The following is a 17,579-nucleotide window of genomic DNA, read 5'->3' on the forward strand; positions in this document are numbered from 1 at the left end:
AATTCTTCGGCACTCAGCCTTCTTCACAGTCCAACTCTCACATCCATACATGACCACAGGAAAAACCATAGCCTTGACTAGATGAACCTTTGTTGGCAAAGTAATGTCTCTGCTTTTGAATATGCTATCTAGGTTGGTCATAACTTTCCTTCCAAGTTTCAGGTATACAGCATTATTTATTATTTGTATACACTACAAACTGATGACAAGTCTAGTTACAATATGTTGACCCCCTTCACCACTGATGACCAATCTGCTCTCTGTATTTATGAGTTGGGTCTCGTTGGGTTTTCTCTTTCAGACTCTACATACAAGTGAGAGCATGTGGTATTTCTCTAATTTCACTCAGCATAAGCCATCCACGTTGCTAATGGCAAGACTTCATTTTTTGGCTGACTAATATTCCATTGCATGTACGTGTGTGTGTGTGTGTGTATGTGTTGCACAATTTTTTATCTGTCCACCCACCCATGGACACTTAGTTATTTCCATACCGTGGATATTGTATCAGTAAATAATGCTATAATGAACAGGTGGGTGCAGATAGCTTTTCTTCACACTTGCCAGCACTTATCTCTTGTCTTTTTCATGGTAACCATGCTGACAGGTGAGTTGTTAATCTCTGTGGTTTTGATTTGTATTTCCCTGATTAGCGCTGTTGATCACTGTTCCATGTATCTGTTGGCTACCTGTGTGTCCCAACATGGAATTTTTCCTTTAAAGGTTGTGATCTTCCACCAAAAGTACAGTTAAACAATACCTAGTGAATTTATCTGGAGAAGGCGATGGCACCCCACTCCAGTACTCTTGCCTGGAAAATCCCATGGACGAAGGAGCCTGGTAGGCTGCAGTCCATGGGGTCGAGAAGAGTTGGATACGACTGAGCGACTTCACTTTCACTTTTCACTTTCATGCATTGGAGAAGGAAATGGCAACCCACTCCAGTGTTCTTGCCTGGAGAATCCCAGGGACGGGGGAGCCTAGTGGGCTGCCGTCTATGGGGTCGCACAGAGTCGGACATGACTGAAGCGACTTAGCAGCAGCAGTGAATTTATCATTGAATATAATGCTAAGACTCAAAAGACTTGTACTTAGTCCTTATTTACCTCTGGCTGTCCAAGTATGGCTTTGAGGTAGTAACTGAGCTGTTTCATGGACCCTGACAGCACCATGCTTGGCCTTCGGTGTCCTGACTGCCTCATGCTCTTGTGGTTTTCCATTGTGGGGTGAACTAGAGAATGCTCATTGCCTGTGATATCTTTTCCGTTTCCTCACAGGGTTTAGGACCTTGGCAGGGCTTCTTCAATGGCTCAGTGGGTAAAGAATCTGCCTGCCAATGCAGGAGATGTATGTTTGATTCCAAGATCCCCTGGAGAAGGAACTGGCCACCCACGCCAGTGTTCTTGCCTGAAGAATCCCATGGACAGAGGAGCCTGGCAGGGGGGGTCCATGGGGTCGTACAGAGTTGGATACAGCTGAGTGACTGAAAGCAAACAAGCACAGGAGCTTAGCATCTTCAGTCCTTACCTCAGTAGGGAGTCAATGCTGAGTTTATACTTACATTTTCATGCTCATAGTGGTCACTGGCTGAGGTAATGTTTCAGATATCAACTCTGTGCCTATAGGGATAGCTGTGAAGGGGAAAGAAAGCAGTTAAAACTGTTAGGCAAACTCTTAAATAGAGCTGAACTCAGCCTGTTTCTGTTCTATCGCGAATTCCAAACTTACTGTGACCAAGCAGTTATAATGTGAGTGCTGAGTGGTGCCTAATCTCATTTCACCTTCAGCACTGAGGTGCAGGCAGTGGCTATATCTTCACTTCAGCTGAAATGGAGGCCTGCTTTAAATAACAGCTCGCAATGTGGGCTGTGAAGTAAGGAAGCCAACAATGGATGACTGGAAACATGTTTCCAGAAATAGTGTGCTGTTGTCTTCAGCTCCCTTCAGGCTGGTGCCCACCCAGCTCCACCAGTCCTGTTCTGGCAGCAAAGCCGTTGTCTGTGAAGACTCTGCCAAGGGATGTCATCTGGAGCATGTGGACCTGGTTCAGTCTTTGTACAAACCAAACGCCTCTTTTAAATAATATGGTCATGGCTTCTGGTTTTAGTATCCGAGCAGCCAGTGAGGTCTGTGTGTCCTTGTGTGTACTTTATTGCTTAGATTGTTTAGTTGCTCAGTCGTGTCTGACTCTTTGTGACCCCATGGACTGTAGCCCTCCAGGCTCCTCTGTCCGTGGAATTTCCCGGGCAAGAATACTGGAGTGGGTTGCCATTTCCTTTTCTAGGGGATCATCTTGACCCAGGGATCAAACCAGGGTCTCCTGCACTGGCAGGTGGGTTCTTTGACCGCTGAGCCCCTGGGGAAGCACTATTGCTTAAACAGGTTGTTCTTAAAAATCTCTGTAGTTTCTTGGAATCTGTAATGAAACAACCTTGAAGGAAGTGTTTATTCTGCTAATCAGGAACTAGCCAGGCAACTATTCTATGAGGACAGTTATTGATTCCCACCCCCCAATAATTCCTAGGAGGAATAAGCTAAAACCTATCCCTGGTGGCTTAGATGGTAAACAATCTGCCTGCAACGCAAGAGACCTGGGTTCCATCCCTGGGTTGGGAAGATCCCCTGGAGAACGGAATGGCAACTCACTCCACAATTCTTGTCTGGAGAATTCCATGGACAGAGAAGCCTGGCAGGCTATACTCTATGGGATCATAAAGAGTCAGACACGACTGAGGAACTAACACATACATACAAAAAGCAATTTTAATACTAAATACCAAAATAATTTTAATAAGAAAAACCTGTCAGCCTGGAAGTGTGAGGCGTTCATTGTGTAAGGGTGTCCTAATCACACACCCACCTCACACCGTTGGGAAAAGCCAGGGAAAGGGGCCTAGAGGAGGGCCTGGTAGAGAGCGACTGTTCAGTAAATAACTGTTTTAAACACAAGATAAAAGGTGTTTGTAGCCCCTCCCTTGCTTTGTGCCCTCAATTGTCAGAATTTCCTAATCCACAGGCTCGCAGGCTAGACCAGCTATAACCAACTCTTGAGACAGTGTCATGAATGGAATAAAATTAAAACAATTTAAACTGAATCCAAAGAACCATCTGAGGTACTTTCAAAATCTGCATACATCATTGATAAAGCTGTCAGAAACTGTAATTATTACTAACTCTGCACACTTCCAGGGAAAAAGTATGTGGAATGAGTGCCTATTACACACCAGGTACCCTGTGCCTCGGGTGGAGAAAAACCTGACATGCAGGTCCTTCCTCAGAAAGCCTTTGTCTCGTGACAGAAGGTGTAAGTGCGGATGATCACAGGTGGATAGGAAAGGGTTGAGAGGAAGGTTATGCTGAAGATGGCAGGTGAGCTTGTTCAGCACCCATAGGGGTTGCGTTTAGGCTCCCAGTAGATTAAGGGTGTGGTGTGAACAAAGGCACTGAAGCATCAGGTACTTTCCCGGAATTTGGCTGGAGATGAAGGTGAGGAGGTGGGGGCATGGTGGAGAATGGAGGGGAAGGGGTACACCCCAGGTGCAGTCAGCAAGGCCTGGGGAGGGAAATGGGACATGGAAAGAAAAGTCCATCATCAAGGCCTCCGCATTTTCATCTGCCAAATGGAAATGCTAGCACCTATTCATTAGGAGTTACTTTAAAAAAATTCAGTGGGTTGACAAATGTAATGAATGTACCATGCCTGGCCCAGTTAGGACTTTCTGGCCTGGCAGGTGCCAGTGTAACAGTGAACAGGGGAGCCAGTGAGCTCCTTGTCCCCACTGAGCTTTGGTCTGGTGGGGCAAGGAGCATTCTGTCACAGATTCTACCAAGTTCTATAAAGGATGAGAATGGGGTGCTGACTGGGAAAATGGTTAAACTCTTTGATAGAATGACTTTTAATCTGAGACCTGAAACAGATAAGCTAACACTGGTTAGTTTCATGTAACAAGGAAACGGGGGTGCAGGGCTGGCGTGGAAGATGGATTTATGAACCACTTACCTGAAGAGGTGGAGTCATAAGTCTCCTGTGGGAGCTTCAGCAGCAGCCCCTCCTCAGGCGGGCTGGCCCTTTGCAGCTCTGAGTGTTCATTTCGGCACACGCAGAAAAGCACGTTGCTCTTCTTGGACGTTCCCCCAAAGTCCCAGAACTGGCTCTTAGATCTCATGTCAGTCATGTGCCCAGCCCCGACCTGTGTGGTCAGGGACTGTGGCCCTGCTTGTTAGATCTTGGAGCTAGGCTATGAGTTCAAGGAAAAGCAGAACATGTTTTCCTGTATGGGGGTCAGAGTGGTAAGTGGACAGAAAGGTCAAGGATCTATAGCCTATGGAGACAAGGGAGAGCCAGCTGAGTGGGGTGGGGGTTGGTGGGGGGGAGGAAGGGAAGACCCGAGTGCAGGCTGAAAGAGGAGATGGAGAGTGACCGAGGGTCAGGCCACACAGGGGTGGTCGTGGAGGCCACTGTGGGACCTTGGGTTCATCTTAGGAACAATGGGAAGACACTGAAGGTCACGTTTGAAGCCTGATAAGCTAGAAGTAGCCTAGTTCCAGGAACAGAAATTAGGATCACAGGAGGAGAGTCGTGAGAACTAGGGAAAGAGAAATTCTAGAGAAGCTCAATTTGCAAGGCCCTCACAAGACAAGTGGGGACACCCAGCAGGCCACTGGAAGTGCTTCATATAATGTTTTATACATCTCCCAACACTCCTGTTTCACTCACACCCCCTCTGGTTGCCACACCATTTCTTCTCTCCCTTCTTGAATAAAACTGATGAAAAGAGCCATCTCAGTTCATCGTCTTTGCTTCCTCAACTCCAACCTCTCTACCTAACTCCAGACACTCATCCCGAGCACTCTGTGAGAATTCATCAATGCTGTCAGTAACAGTGACTTTGCCAAGTCCAGTGGTAATTCTGTCTTTTTCATTTGGATTCTCAACAATACTGACAGAATTGATCACTCTCCTTGAAATACTTTATTCCTGTTTCCCTGGCTGCTTCTCCATCTCTTTTGCTAGATTTTTCTGCCTCCTTCCATCTTCTAAAATGAGAACTCCAGGATTCAGTCCTTAGTACACTGTGAATATACTCACTCCTTCTTAAGCAATCCTATCCATTTTGTGGACTTACATACACTGAGCCATGGTAAAGTGTACAAAAGGTTGATACAGTTCAGGAGTTAGCCTCATATACTATAAGGTTGACCAGAGCTTACCTTGAAAAGCAAAATTAAGTATCTTGAATTTAACATTTTATTTAGCAAAATTTAAATTGTAACTACTCAGTAGTTACTAGAACAAAGAATAAGTTGTTCTTCAGTGACAATCTTCTGACGAAACAAAGAGACACAACGTGACGCGTCTTCCCATTTGACTTTCAAGGCATAAGCATAAAAGAGGATAATCTTTGCTGAATTAGCTTGACTTAGATCATAATGCTCTTGGGCTCCATGGACAGGGCAGCCTGGCGCTCTCAGAGACAGGTCCAGAGGCACAGCTGACAGTCCAGAGAGGAGCACCCACTCAGGAGGATGCCTAGGATCTTCCAGAGGGTGAGGCTTGGGCTCTGCTGGGCGGTGAGCTAGATGGGGGTCTGGGGAGGTTGCAGTCGTGCTGGGAAGAGCTGATTTAGGAGCACGCAACTGACAAGTTAGAGGAAAACACCCATCCAGACACGACAGCAGGCGAGTGTCTTAAGTCCAAATGTTTGAGACACCCACTTCAGTATAGCTACCTAGGCCTATATATTCCTCTTTTCCTACATCAGTTTAGGCTGTCTTTTGTAAACAGCAGTGTCTGAAAGAACATTGTTAAAATAAAAGGTGTACAAGACTTGGGACAGTCATGAGGAGACAGCGGGCAGAGCTAGCCCCAAGGAAGAAGCCCAGCTCTACCAACAATTGTCCAGCCCCGAGAAGACTGAAGGTGGCCTCATTTGAGTGGCAAACAGTAATGTTTAAATTTCAAAAATTATTTATCCTGCTTCCTAATATTACTTAAACCACACAGTTCCATAGGCAGGAAATTAGTGAAATAGTAATGATCTTTCAAAACTGAGCAGCTGAACTACACGACAGGTTAGATTAAATCAAACTTAATAAAAAGCACTTTATGCTATTAGTGTCCATACTCATCTTTAACATGAATTGGTTTTTCAAAAGGGGGACGATGTAGGGATGTTGAAAACAAAGTGAGACCAGGCTTGCGTTCATCTCATTCTGTTCAGTTTCCATAATGGAAGGATGAATCCACGATCATTTCTGTAGGAAGATACAATAAAAATAGCAGTTGGATATAACCAGTAGCCTTCAACAAGATAAATGACAGGACACTGAAGACCTCTGTTTTCACACTCATAATACAATTGGGAATGAACTCCCAGCGACATCGTCCAGGGGGCTAGTGTGGGAGCTGGAGACGTAGGGATCACGAGCTCTGGGTTGTGTCCTAAGCTGCAAGTGTCAACTCCAGATGTTTACTCGCCATCCCAATGTGAACTTTTCAATGTTTTCCTCAGATAACACGGGAACATACTTACCTTCACCAGTTTTCTTTGTTGCTGGCATCTCGCATATTCTGTCCTCCATGCCGAGGAAGGAACACGTTGATGGGTGACACCGCTCTAACTGCTACTGGAGATGCTAGGTTTGAGTTGTATTTTGATAAAATCTAAAAGAAAGCAAATTCCTTTTACTGCATCATACAAACAACATAAATCTGAAGCCTTTATAAAACAGTAAAGGTCAAGGAAAATGTGAAGATATGGATTATTTGAAGCAGAATGTTTAGCAGCACAGACATTCCACAGCACAGAAGAGATGGAGATGTTAGAGGGTGAGCTTGGGCATACAGGCTGGAAAGCTTCTAAATGTACTACTGGTCAAAGGAAGCAAGCAGCAGGGCAGCCCCGAGAGCAAATCTGGCCTTTACAAAGATGCTCAAAGGAAAGATCAGCAGATGCTGATAAAGATAGATAAAGATGCTCAAAGGAAAAATTATACAAAGAAGAACCTGAAGTATTAACTATAATTTTTTATAAAGAGCTGATATGTTAAATACAATATTTCCCTCCTTTAACACAGAAATAGAGAGGAGGCACTATGGCAAACTGGAGACTGTATGATGCTATAGACAGGAAATGCTCCTTCCTCAACTTATTATAATGCCAGGAAAGCAAATGCTTTACTGATATCTTAGGATGAGTCCCTTCCAATGGCATTTGGGTATTTCCCCAAGTATTCTCCTTCTCCATAAGCTAGGAAGGTTTCTAGAATGGTTATTAAGAATTCCATTTGCCTAAGCAATAACTGCCAAACACTTAACTTTTATTAAGTGGGGATGCTCAAAGAATCAGAGTGGTTACTTAGTGGAATAGGTAGTTGTTATAAACCAGCCCAACAGACTGCTGGTAAATTATGTTGTACTAAAGAATCAGATAAAAAAATAAAAACAAAACAAAGAATCAGATATTCTATGGGACTTCCCTGGCAGTCCAGTGGTTAGGACTCAGCACTTTCACTGCTGGAGCCTGGGTTCAATCCCTGCTCAGGGAACTAAGATCCTGCAAGCCATGTGGAGGTCACACAAAAAAAGAATCAGATATTCTAACATATTTAAACAAGTGCTTCTCAAACTGAGGTCCAAGACATCTGGACGTCTCAAGTTCAAGAAACCCTGATCCAAGTTATTCAGGGTTCTCCAACAATGGAGAACCAAAGGGTAAATGACATTTCTGATCTTGCCAGAAACCTCAGGGGAGACATGGTTACCAAGGTGATCACATTTGAACAATCATTAGAAAATATTTTAAGAATACATTTAACAACATGAAATTAAGGAGAAAATGCCTTATGAGGGCACAAAAGTGTAGTGACGTCACAGCTCAGCTCTGAAGAGCCTTAGCCAGCTTAGATGGCCTTAACAGGCCAGAATTAAGATTTAGATCCATACCAGCACATTAGCCTGATAAATAATACAGTTTGTATCCATTTCAGGTCTTTTTGCAGGAAAAATAAACCAAAACAGTAGCCTAGAAAAATAACCTGGCGAATATCTTCTGGAATTGTAGTAACTTCTGGAGGTGTAGGTGTTTTGAGCAGATTCTCGTAAGAAGAAATTGTAGGAGAAGAAGGATCTGCAAAATTCTCAAAGCACTCGTCTGAATTTGAAACTAATGATGTACTTTCTTTTGTTTCTAAGTCATTTGATGAACTGTTTGTGGATACCTATTGAATAAAAAGAAATCATTAAATTACGGGGGTATAAAGTAATATAGTGATAAAAAACTGTTCATCAATCGTTAGCTCTGTTGGGATCTCTAAGGAGGCCCAAAGTGACCCCCTCTTCCCTGACCAAGAATGAAATACAATCAAGGACACAAAGAAAGGGCATGGGGAGGACAGAGCACCATGTTCATTACGCGGGGCTGAGGGAGGGCTGCACGTGCAGTCTAAGCAGACTGGCTGGCTGAGCCCGAGATTTAGATGGATTCACCATCCAGACTCGGGCAACTCTATCCTGGCCAAGCCAGAGTCACAGCAATGAGGAGCTCTGCCAGGGAGGTAGTGGCCCATTCCCACTGACCTGGCCTGTCTCCCCAGGGGCAGAGGGAACACTGAGGGGGTGCCTTCCACATGGCCAGGAACACAGTGGATTACAACAAGGCACATAGTGCAATTATACATTAATAAAATTTAAAAAACTGAAAGTGAGTGCCTCAGGTGCACCAGACACATGTCACGTGCTCAGTAGCTGACTCCCAGCCAGAGAACACACAGTACAGACCATTTTCATCACTGCTGGAGGATCCGCTGACGGCCCCTCTACCAGAACTGGTTGTCTAAGTGTGCATAACAACTTGACACAGGGATGAAATTTTGCATACACAGTACATTTGTTCACTGGGAAAATTTTGGAATAAAACGTGTAAGAATCACCCATTTTGGTGTTTCTATCCATTATTCTTCCTTAAAATATATGTGTATGTGTGTACATGTATACATACACATACATATCACTGTCCACATCATTACATTTTTCTTGAAAACATTCTATGTTCTTATCTGTTTTTTTTATTTTCTTTTTTTTTTTCTTATCTGTTTTTTAAAACATGCTTGCCACATGACACTGGATCTTATCGATTTCCTTAATAAGCTTTTTCCCCCTTTATCATTTGACATTTGTTCCCATGTTCTGCTCTTATAAATAAGGGCCATAACTTTACTGTTATAAATCTCTGTCCCAATATGCCTGAGAATAAATTCTGGTTAAAGGGTGTGAAAAAAATGGAAAGCTCTGGATACATGCTGCCAAATGATCCTCTGGAAATACTAAATACACTCCCTAAGGCTACTGCAGCCTATGTATTCTAAACAGACTGACTGCGTCTGGAAATAGTGTGTCAGATTCACTAGGGATGGATGTTTACCATAGCTGTGCTGGTCTTTGTAGAAGGGACTTTCAAACCAGGAGTGCAGAATGTAGGTGCCAAGGGAGAATGTGTATGCTCAGCATCTAGAAGACATATACAAGGGCATGAAAATATAGATCTAAAAGACTTTAACAAAATTTCTCCGTATCAACTGTGCACTTTATTTTTAATAACTTAAAATATTCTAACTTTAGTGTGTACTTGACTGGAAAAAAAACAAAACTGTCATATTCACAATCTAGTTATCATTCAAAGTTCAAAGTGTTAGTCGCTCAGTCATGTCCAACTCTTTGTGACCCCATGGACTGTAGACCGCCAGGCTCCTCTGTCCATGGAATTCTCCAGGCAAGAATCCTGGAGTGGATTGCCATGCCCTCCTCCAGGGGATCTTCCTGACCCAGGGATCAAACCCATGTCTCCTGCATTGCAAGCAGATTCTTTACCATCTGAGTCACCAGGGATTAGCACTAATAAAAGTTTAGCAAGGTTGCAAGGTGCAAATGTAATGCACAAAAATGAACAGTTCTAGTATAAGCTCTACAACAATAAAAACTATATTTGGAAAAGAATATGTTTTACAATAGCAACAAAAATATACCCACATATAAATCTATTAAAAATTGTATAAGACCTTTATGGGAAAATCAAATTTCTGCAGATGAAACAGGAGGAGAAAGAGGTCAAGGAAGGTCAATTGCCTTTCAAGACATTAGGACTTACTCTAAAGCTATAGTAAGTAACTACAAGTTACTTGATTAGTCAGGGATGGAAAAACAGCCATTGGAACAAAAAAGAGATCCTAGAAACCATGCATAAAGAGAGATTTGCTGTCTGTAACAAAGTGTGAAAGAAACCTTAAATACCAGAGAAAAGTAAATATGTTAGCAAAATAATTAAACTGGCAAAATTTTATCTAGTCTAATCATCAAATGCTAGAAAGATGGAGAAACAGGAATTCAAACAATGTTGGAGACAGTAAACCAAAACAGCCACTCTATAGTATCATTTTAGCATTTTCTAGACTAAGTAAGGGATTCCCAGGTGGCTCAGTGGTAAAGAATCTGGCTGCCAAATGCAGGAGATGCAGGTTTGATCCCTGGGTCAGGAAGATCCCCTGGAAGAGGAAATGGCAACCCACTCCAGTATTCTTGCCTGGAAAATACTATGGACAGAGCCCAGAGGGCTACAGTCCACGGGGTCACAAAGAGCTGGACATGGCTTAATGACTAAACAACAACTATCCCTTAAGAAACAAATAAAATATGGCTCTATTAACAAGCTTACACTTAACCAAATTATTAATGGATAAGCCTAAGCATTCTGTTCCTTCCATAAAAGATATTGCCAATGATATATTGAAGAATTTTAGTTAGTAAACTATTCTTTGGAAAACCCATTTCACTTCAGAAGGCATAAAGGTATCTTTCATTATAATTTTCTAAAAAGTTATAGTTCACTGGGAATTGATTTCTGAGTGTGGTGTGAAAGAGGTAGTGGTTCAACCTTTTTTATAAAGGCCTCTATTTAATATAATCATGCTCTTCTAAGTTGAGCTCAGCTTACTATGAGTCAGCTGCATTTTTTCAAATTGTTTATGCCATCAGTACTTGTTAATTTAGTAAGAAGTCAGTGAAGTTAGCACTGAAAGAGAATTTTTCTGAAAATATGTCCAAAACTTTAAAGACTTGACAGAATAGTTACCTTAAAAAGTTTCCAATAAATTTGGTATAGATTATAATTATTCAAAATCATAAAACTCTAGGATTTAAAATTTTATATTTACATAACAACCAATGTTTTCATGTTTGCTGGGACAAATGTGAAAACACTACATGAAAATATTTAAAGTTTTTCTACTGTTAAAAAAATCCAAAATCTGAAATGATAGCTGATATATTCTGGGTGTGGTTTATATAAGAAAGATAATCTAGAACTCTAATCAATAAGCTGAAGCTAAATTCAAACAAAAAAAAGTACTATTGGCTCTATATTAAAGATTGGTGAGTTAATATTTATATTTTAAGTTAAAATGTTAACAAACAAGCTCAAAAACACTGAATATAATCAGGAAGAGTGTGAAAAACAGAAAACTGTATTTCTCTTGTATGAAATCATACTGAACCTGAATGGAATGGTACTTCATATAATGGTACTTTATATAATTCAGTATTATGAACCGAGAAGATGCAGAAGGCTATTAGAATGTCTTAGGTGATAGGACCATTTATTGTACAAAGATAGTCTGGAAAGAGTATGGCTGAGAAATAACTTGAAATTCATACTTACTGTTTTTTCCCAATGGCTGGGTTATGAGGCCAGGAGTGGCAAAGACATTATCATTGGGCACTGGTTCTGTTTCTATGGTCTCACTGGTGTGATTCATAGGGAAATATTAGAGTTAAAAAAAGTTAATATTAAATCTCTGGAAAATTATTTAATCTTATTATATATCATTAAGTCTGGACATTCAATTATGTTTTATGGAAGATAAATTCCATGGAAATCTTTTTTCTTTTCTTTTTTTAAATGTATATCCATAGCTCAAAAAAGGTTAAGAACTATTTTGTATTGGCAGCTTTGACTTAGAAGTGGTTAAAAATCTTTGACTTAGGGAATTTCCTGGTGGTCCAGTGGTTGGGATTCTGCTTTTTCCACTGCAGGGGGTGCAAGCTGGATCCCTGGTTGGGGAAGCAGGATCCTGCATGCTACACAGTCCAAAAAAACAAAAAATTGACTTCAAGGAAAGCTGTGAGTTCAACTCCTTGGTTCAAATATAGAAACTGTTAGCTCGTGGCTTCAAAATCATAAAGTGGAATTTTATACCAGTATACAGACAGAGATTAAGAACATTTTTTAGACTAAGACTGACTCTGCCATCTTATTAAAGTTGTTCTAGCCAATTACCCAGATGTATGACATGTAGTTATAAAAAAGAACATCACTGAATACAATAAAATAGTTCAATTAACAAACTGTCCTAGTGTAATTTACTGAATAATCTTTACTTGAAAAACATCTTCAGTATATATTAAATCCTTAGGTAAATTAGAGGCTGTTTCTTGGCTATTCTGTTTCTGCAATAGGTCCATTCTGTCACAATTTTATACTGTTTTACTTACTGTAGCTTTATATATTTTAATAACCAGTAAGTTAAATCCCCTCGTTACTGTTATTTTTCATTATTTTCTTAGTTATCCTTACTTTTTATTATTCCAAATCATTTGAATAGTTTTCTCACACATCCCTTATGCTCCACCTTAGAGGAAAAAAAAAAAAACCTAAGGTTTTATTTTAATTGTATGATATCCATAAATTAACTTGATACGATTAAACATCTTAGTAATATTCAGTCATTCTGCTAAGGAACATGGTATACTTTTTCATTCTAATTTTCCCTTTAACTTAGAAATGTTTAGTGGTTTTATTCATATAGGTCTTTCACATATAACTGCATGAGTATTTACTTTTTTGTTGAGAATTTTCATGACTTTTCCTCTGTATTTACCAACTAGTTATAATAAAATATAGGAAAGCATATTATTTTAAGTAGTTATCTTATATAAAATAAATCTTACATCAGCTTCTACAGATTTTAGCTGTGCCTTTCTCAAGTTGCCCAGGTACAAAACATGGCCTAGAAATACATCACGGTAATCTTTATTTCTGTTTTGTATCTTATTACATTGGCTACAACATTAAGAACAATGTTAAAAAAAACAAAAACAAAATAAAACCAATGATGTTTAATAATGGTGACAGCTTCACCATTAAGTTAGATATTCACATTATTACATTAATGAAGTATCCTTTTACTGAGAGTTAACAATTTAAATGAAGAATGGGTGTCTAATTTCATAAAATTCTTGACATCTATTGAAATTATCCTTTTTTTTTGGAATCATACATAGGAAACTTGTATTTTATGACTTTCCAAATACTCCTGTCTCTTTTCTCCAATTGTTTTTTTCTGACAGTTTGAGTTGAATGTTTATTTTCCCTTTTTAATAACTACAGTTCTTAACGATATGCATTTAAGAGTGGTACTTTGATATGTGGTATTTTCATTTTAACGTTAATTACCACTTCTATACTGATCACTCCCATATCTCTTCAGTGTAGCATGGAATTCATCACTGTGCTTCAAATTCGTATTTCAATACTTAAGCTTAAGAGTACCTCAAAACCAACATGTAAAGAAACTCAACACCTTTACCTCCAAGCTGTGCTCAGTTGTGGCTGGCTCTACAACCTCATGGACTGTAGCCCACTAGGCTCCTCTGTCCTTGGAATTTTCTAGGCAAGAACACTGGAGTGGGTTGCCATTTTTCTCCAGGGACCCCCAAGCTGCAGGTATTCTTTTAGTTCCTGAGCAACAAATCAGAAATCTGTGTTCTATCCTAGATCCTCTTTTCTTCCCAAGTTTCCATACCAAGTGTTTTCAGGCTCTTATTCTATTTCTTCTAAACCAAGGAAACTAATAGTTCACACTTTACTGATGGAATTGGTGATTCAGAGAAGTTTGAAATATGAAGTATCTGGAAACCTTTGAAAGAAAGGTATTGTCTGAGAGAGATTTCTTCTAGGGGGAAAAAATCAATAAATACAAAAGATTTAGAAAGTTAAATAAAATATTTCTTTTAAGAAAGCTGCTTACCTGTTAGTTTTCACATTTTTAAGTCCAATTGTGTAATCGTCATTTAAACACATAGTATATTCAGAGATACCAAAGTGTTCTAATTTAGGAGTTACACACTCAAAATCATCCATCTTTAGTGCACATTTTGGAGTTTTTAGTAGTGAGTGTTTGGAAAATGGAGTTAAAATTTTTGGCTCTTCCTTCTGGTTGTTTACTGCTTGGGGAGGGTTTGGTAGAACTTGGGATACGATGTACCGCTCAAGTCCAAAATCAGAAAGCTGTGGACTACGCGGTGACTTCTCAGAAACAGAAGTGCTTGCAGCAGCAGAATCCAACAAATCATCTTTCAAGTCAGGCTTCTCAGGACGTTCACATTCACTGGACTCTGGTTTAGAGTCAGTGACTTCTTGCTCATCCACTGAGAGAAAAATCAAGGTCATATTCTGGTCAAACATCAAACTAGAAAACGTCATGTACTACAACCACATAAAACAGCTCCATCTGAAATGTACCCAATCAGCAAAAGCTCTCTCTCTATTTTCTAAGGAGAAAATATTCTTCTTTTTAAATTTCAATTGTACCTTTCACTTTCTGACATGTACTGCTTATATCTCCATATTTCATCTTAATGATACATCAGAGGAGGGAAGTAAACTGTTCAAAGATGAAAAATCAGTACCCACAAATAAAACTGCAATTTCTTAACCCTAACCCTATAGATCCCTGTCAGAATCTTTTGGGCTCAAAGGCAGAGAAAAGGGGTAAGTTTAGGCTGTACATTTACTTGACCAACTAAGAGATCCAACAGATTGAGGGAAATGAAGAGGCACACACATTTTCTTTGAAGACATTATGTTCCTTGTTTTAATTGGCAGCTGAAATGAACTAGGACAGGATTTTGTTTTTGTCTGCATAACCCATGACACATTAAATCTGAAGGATGCACCATTAAAAAAAAAAAGGTTATAAAAACTCTGATTTCCTGGCTTTTGGCCCTTGAAGAGCTGCTGATTCAGAATTGTGTTTTGGCATTGTGCTTTCTGTTAATTCTGAGAAACGTCAGAAGAACTACCAGAAAAACTACTGCTGAATTGATTACAAGGCTGTCACTGATGAGTTTAATAAAATAAAGTCATCACCATTATTACTACCTCTTAGGGAGGTATTTATTAGCAGCTCTATTTCACTAGTGAGGAAAAGTAATTTAGAGAAGTTACTATTACAGTAGAACCAGTTTCTGAGTAACCAAAGTCAACTTGTTCACACCAAAGTCAACTAAATTCTTTCCATTATACCATGCAGGCTGTTTAACTTACCTTTCATATATCTCAATATGTACATATTAGTTGAATCTAATTAAAGTTTTATTTACACACAAAGATCATTTTCATAACAGAAATGAAGACACTGAAGCATACTGAAATTAGTTCCTTAAAGGTATGGGTATAACACTAACAACAATAGTTAACAATGGATGATTAGCATACAAGGTCCCGTTCAAAACAAATTTTGTCTCATTTAATTCTTACACAACCTCAGAGGTAGCTACTATTAAACATCTCTACTTTATAGGACTTCCCTGGTGGTCCCGTAGTCAGAACTCAGCACTTTCAGGGCTGTGGCCCTGGTGGGGTCAGAAAATAAACAAAATCTCTACTTTAGAGATGACAAATTGAGGTACAAAGTAACTGGTCAAAGATGAATATAACTAGCAAGTAGTGAAATTAGATTTGAACTCAGGCAGTTTGACTCTAAATTCTAAAACACCATGCTCTCCTACCCGTCATCAGCATTTTATAACTAAAAAGGACTTTATGAATTTACATAGCCAAAATTTTCTCATTCTATGAGAGTGAGAAAGTGAAATACCATGGCTTAGTCTCTCAGCTACTTATTGTCAAAACTGACCAACAACCAGATATCCTTAAGTCATGTAGGTTTATCTTGTACCCTTCTTTCATCGAGCACTGTATTGGTTCTCATCTAGCATTTGTAAAGGAGAGCAAGGACTGCCTTCACAATGCACTACCAATCAGCACTGCATCCAGAACACAGGGATTGCTGAATAAACGATCAAATGTCTATTACATAAGGGCAGAATCAGAACTAGAAATGATGGCCAACCCTATAGTAGTCTTAATTATGCTGCTTTAATACTAAAACAAATGCTATTAAAGGCTACTTATTCACACCTGAATTTTTCTTGGCACGTGGAGTATATCCATACTTCTGGAAAAACTCTTTTATTTTCATGATATCCACTGAATTCTTTCTCATCAATATTTTTGTTGCTTTTATGAAACCAATGTTTTCTTGACTTTCCAAGTTTGCTTTATCAAGAAGAATATTGACATCATCCTTTCATGAAGAAACAAAGTACATTTTAACATTTGACTAAGTCTATTTATAATTTTGTAAAAATTACCACATAAAAATGATAAATTAATATTGTAGGAGTGATACCTTTAGAATTCGTACTTCTGAGTTAAGGTCATGTAGAACTCTCATTGGACAGTCTTCAAAGTCTTCAATATGAATATTGAATGGAAAAAGTATAACAATGAAAGGAAAAAATAAGAAAATAGAAAATAGAATTTTTTTAGAATCATAAAATCTTTATATAGAAAAGTACAGAAATATATAGTTTGATGAACTTTCAAAGTGAACATATCTACATTGATAAGCAGGTAAAGCTTTATGGAAACCAATTCTGCTGTATATTAAAAATCCAAAACCATTTATACAATTCTGTGTTTTATAGCATTATCTCAACCATGTAAACAAAGTCAAGCATAACAAAGCAACAGCGAAAAATAAGAATAGTAGAAAAGCTATTGAAAATTAATAGCGGTGTCTTCTGGTGGTGAAGTTGTAGGAAAGATTTTCTTTCTACTTTCCCATTACCTCAAACTTTTTGCTGTGCACATACACTGTTTTCACAGTCACAAGCATAAACATTTTGAAATGGCTGAAAAACTATCGACAACATTATTAAAGTAAAAGGAGTCTGTGCCTACAGGGTGCAATATTTTAAGGCATATTACAATTACGACACACAAAATAATCTCAAAATCTGAACTACTCTTCCAAAAACTTAAAAAAAAAAACCCTAATACAAATGTCAGTGGTGGAGAATTCTGCTTTATTAGAAAGCAGTGTTGAGTACTAGCGTTTCTGTAACACGAATTGTTGGGGAAAATACAGACACTACGACTGTGGGCTATTTGGGTGAGACCAAAGACCACCTGACCTGCCTCTTGAGAAACCTGTATGCAGGTCAGGAAGCAACAGTTAGAACTGGACATGGAACAACAGACTGGTTCCAAACAGGAAAAGGAGTACGTCAAGGCTGTATATTGTCACCCTGCTTATTTAACTTCTATGCAGAGTACATCATGAGAAACTCTGGGCTGGATGAAGCACAAGCTGGAATCAAGATTGCTGGGAGAAACATCAATAACCTCAGATATGCAGATGACACCATCCTTATGGCAGAAAATGAAGAGGAACTAAAGAGC

General features: G+C 39.3%; 1 protein-coding gene across 2 annotated transcripts in view; it reads right to left on the reverse strand.

Moving 5' to 3' along the window:
- Nucleotides 1-1,441: 1,441 nt before the first annotated feature.
- The window catches only part of SKA3 (spindle and kinetochore associated complex subunit 3), a 17,331-nt gene continuing 1,193 nt past the window's right edge, over nucleotides 1,442-17,579 (reverse strand). Inside the window, exons 2-10 of one of the 2 annotated variants that reach the window (XR_826247.1) lie at nucleotides 16,525-16,586; nucleotides 16,254-16,419; nucleotides 14,080-14,479; nucleotides 11,712-11,794; nucleotides 9,423-9,508; nucleotides 8,038-8,220; nucleotides 6,534-6,664; nucleotides 4,001-6,255; nucleotides 1,442-1,631 (exon numbers count right to left, since the gene is read on the reverse strand). Coding sequence is in view for 1 of the 2 variants with exons in the window: in XM_010851195.1 (XP_010849497.1) it covers nucleotides 6,536-6,664; nucleotides 8,038-8,220; nucleotides 9,423-9,508; nucleotides 11,712-11,794; nucleotides 14,080-14,479; nucleotides 16,254-16,419; nucleotides 16,525-16,586 (1,109 nt within the window). In the remaining variant the exon portion in view is untranslated. Of the gene's footprint in view, nucleotides 1,632-2,736; nucleotides 6,256-6,533; nucleotides 6,665-8,037; nucleotides 8,221-9,422; nucleotides 9,509-11,711; nucleotides 11,795-14,079; nucleotides 14,480-16,253; nucleotides 16,420-16,524; nucleotides 16,587-17,579 lie in introns of those variants that run through there. The other variant, XM_010851195.1, reaches the window with a different exon arrangement.

This window comes from Bison bison, unplaced genomic scaffold (assembly GCF_000754665.1).
Source record: "Bison bison bison isolate TAMUID 2011002044 unplaced genomic scaffold, Bison_UMD1.0 scf7180017864299, whole genome shotgun sequence".
NCBI lineage: Eukaryota > Metazoa > Chordata > Mammalia > Artiodactyla > Bovidae > Bison > Bison bison.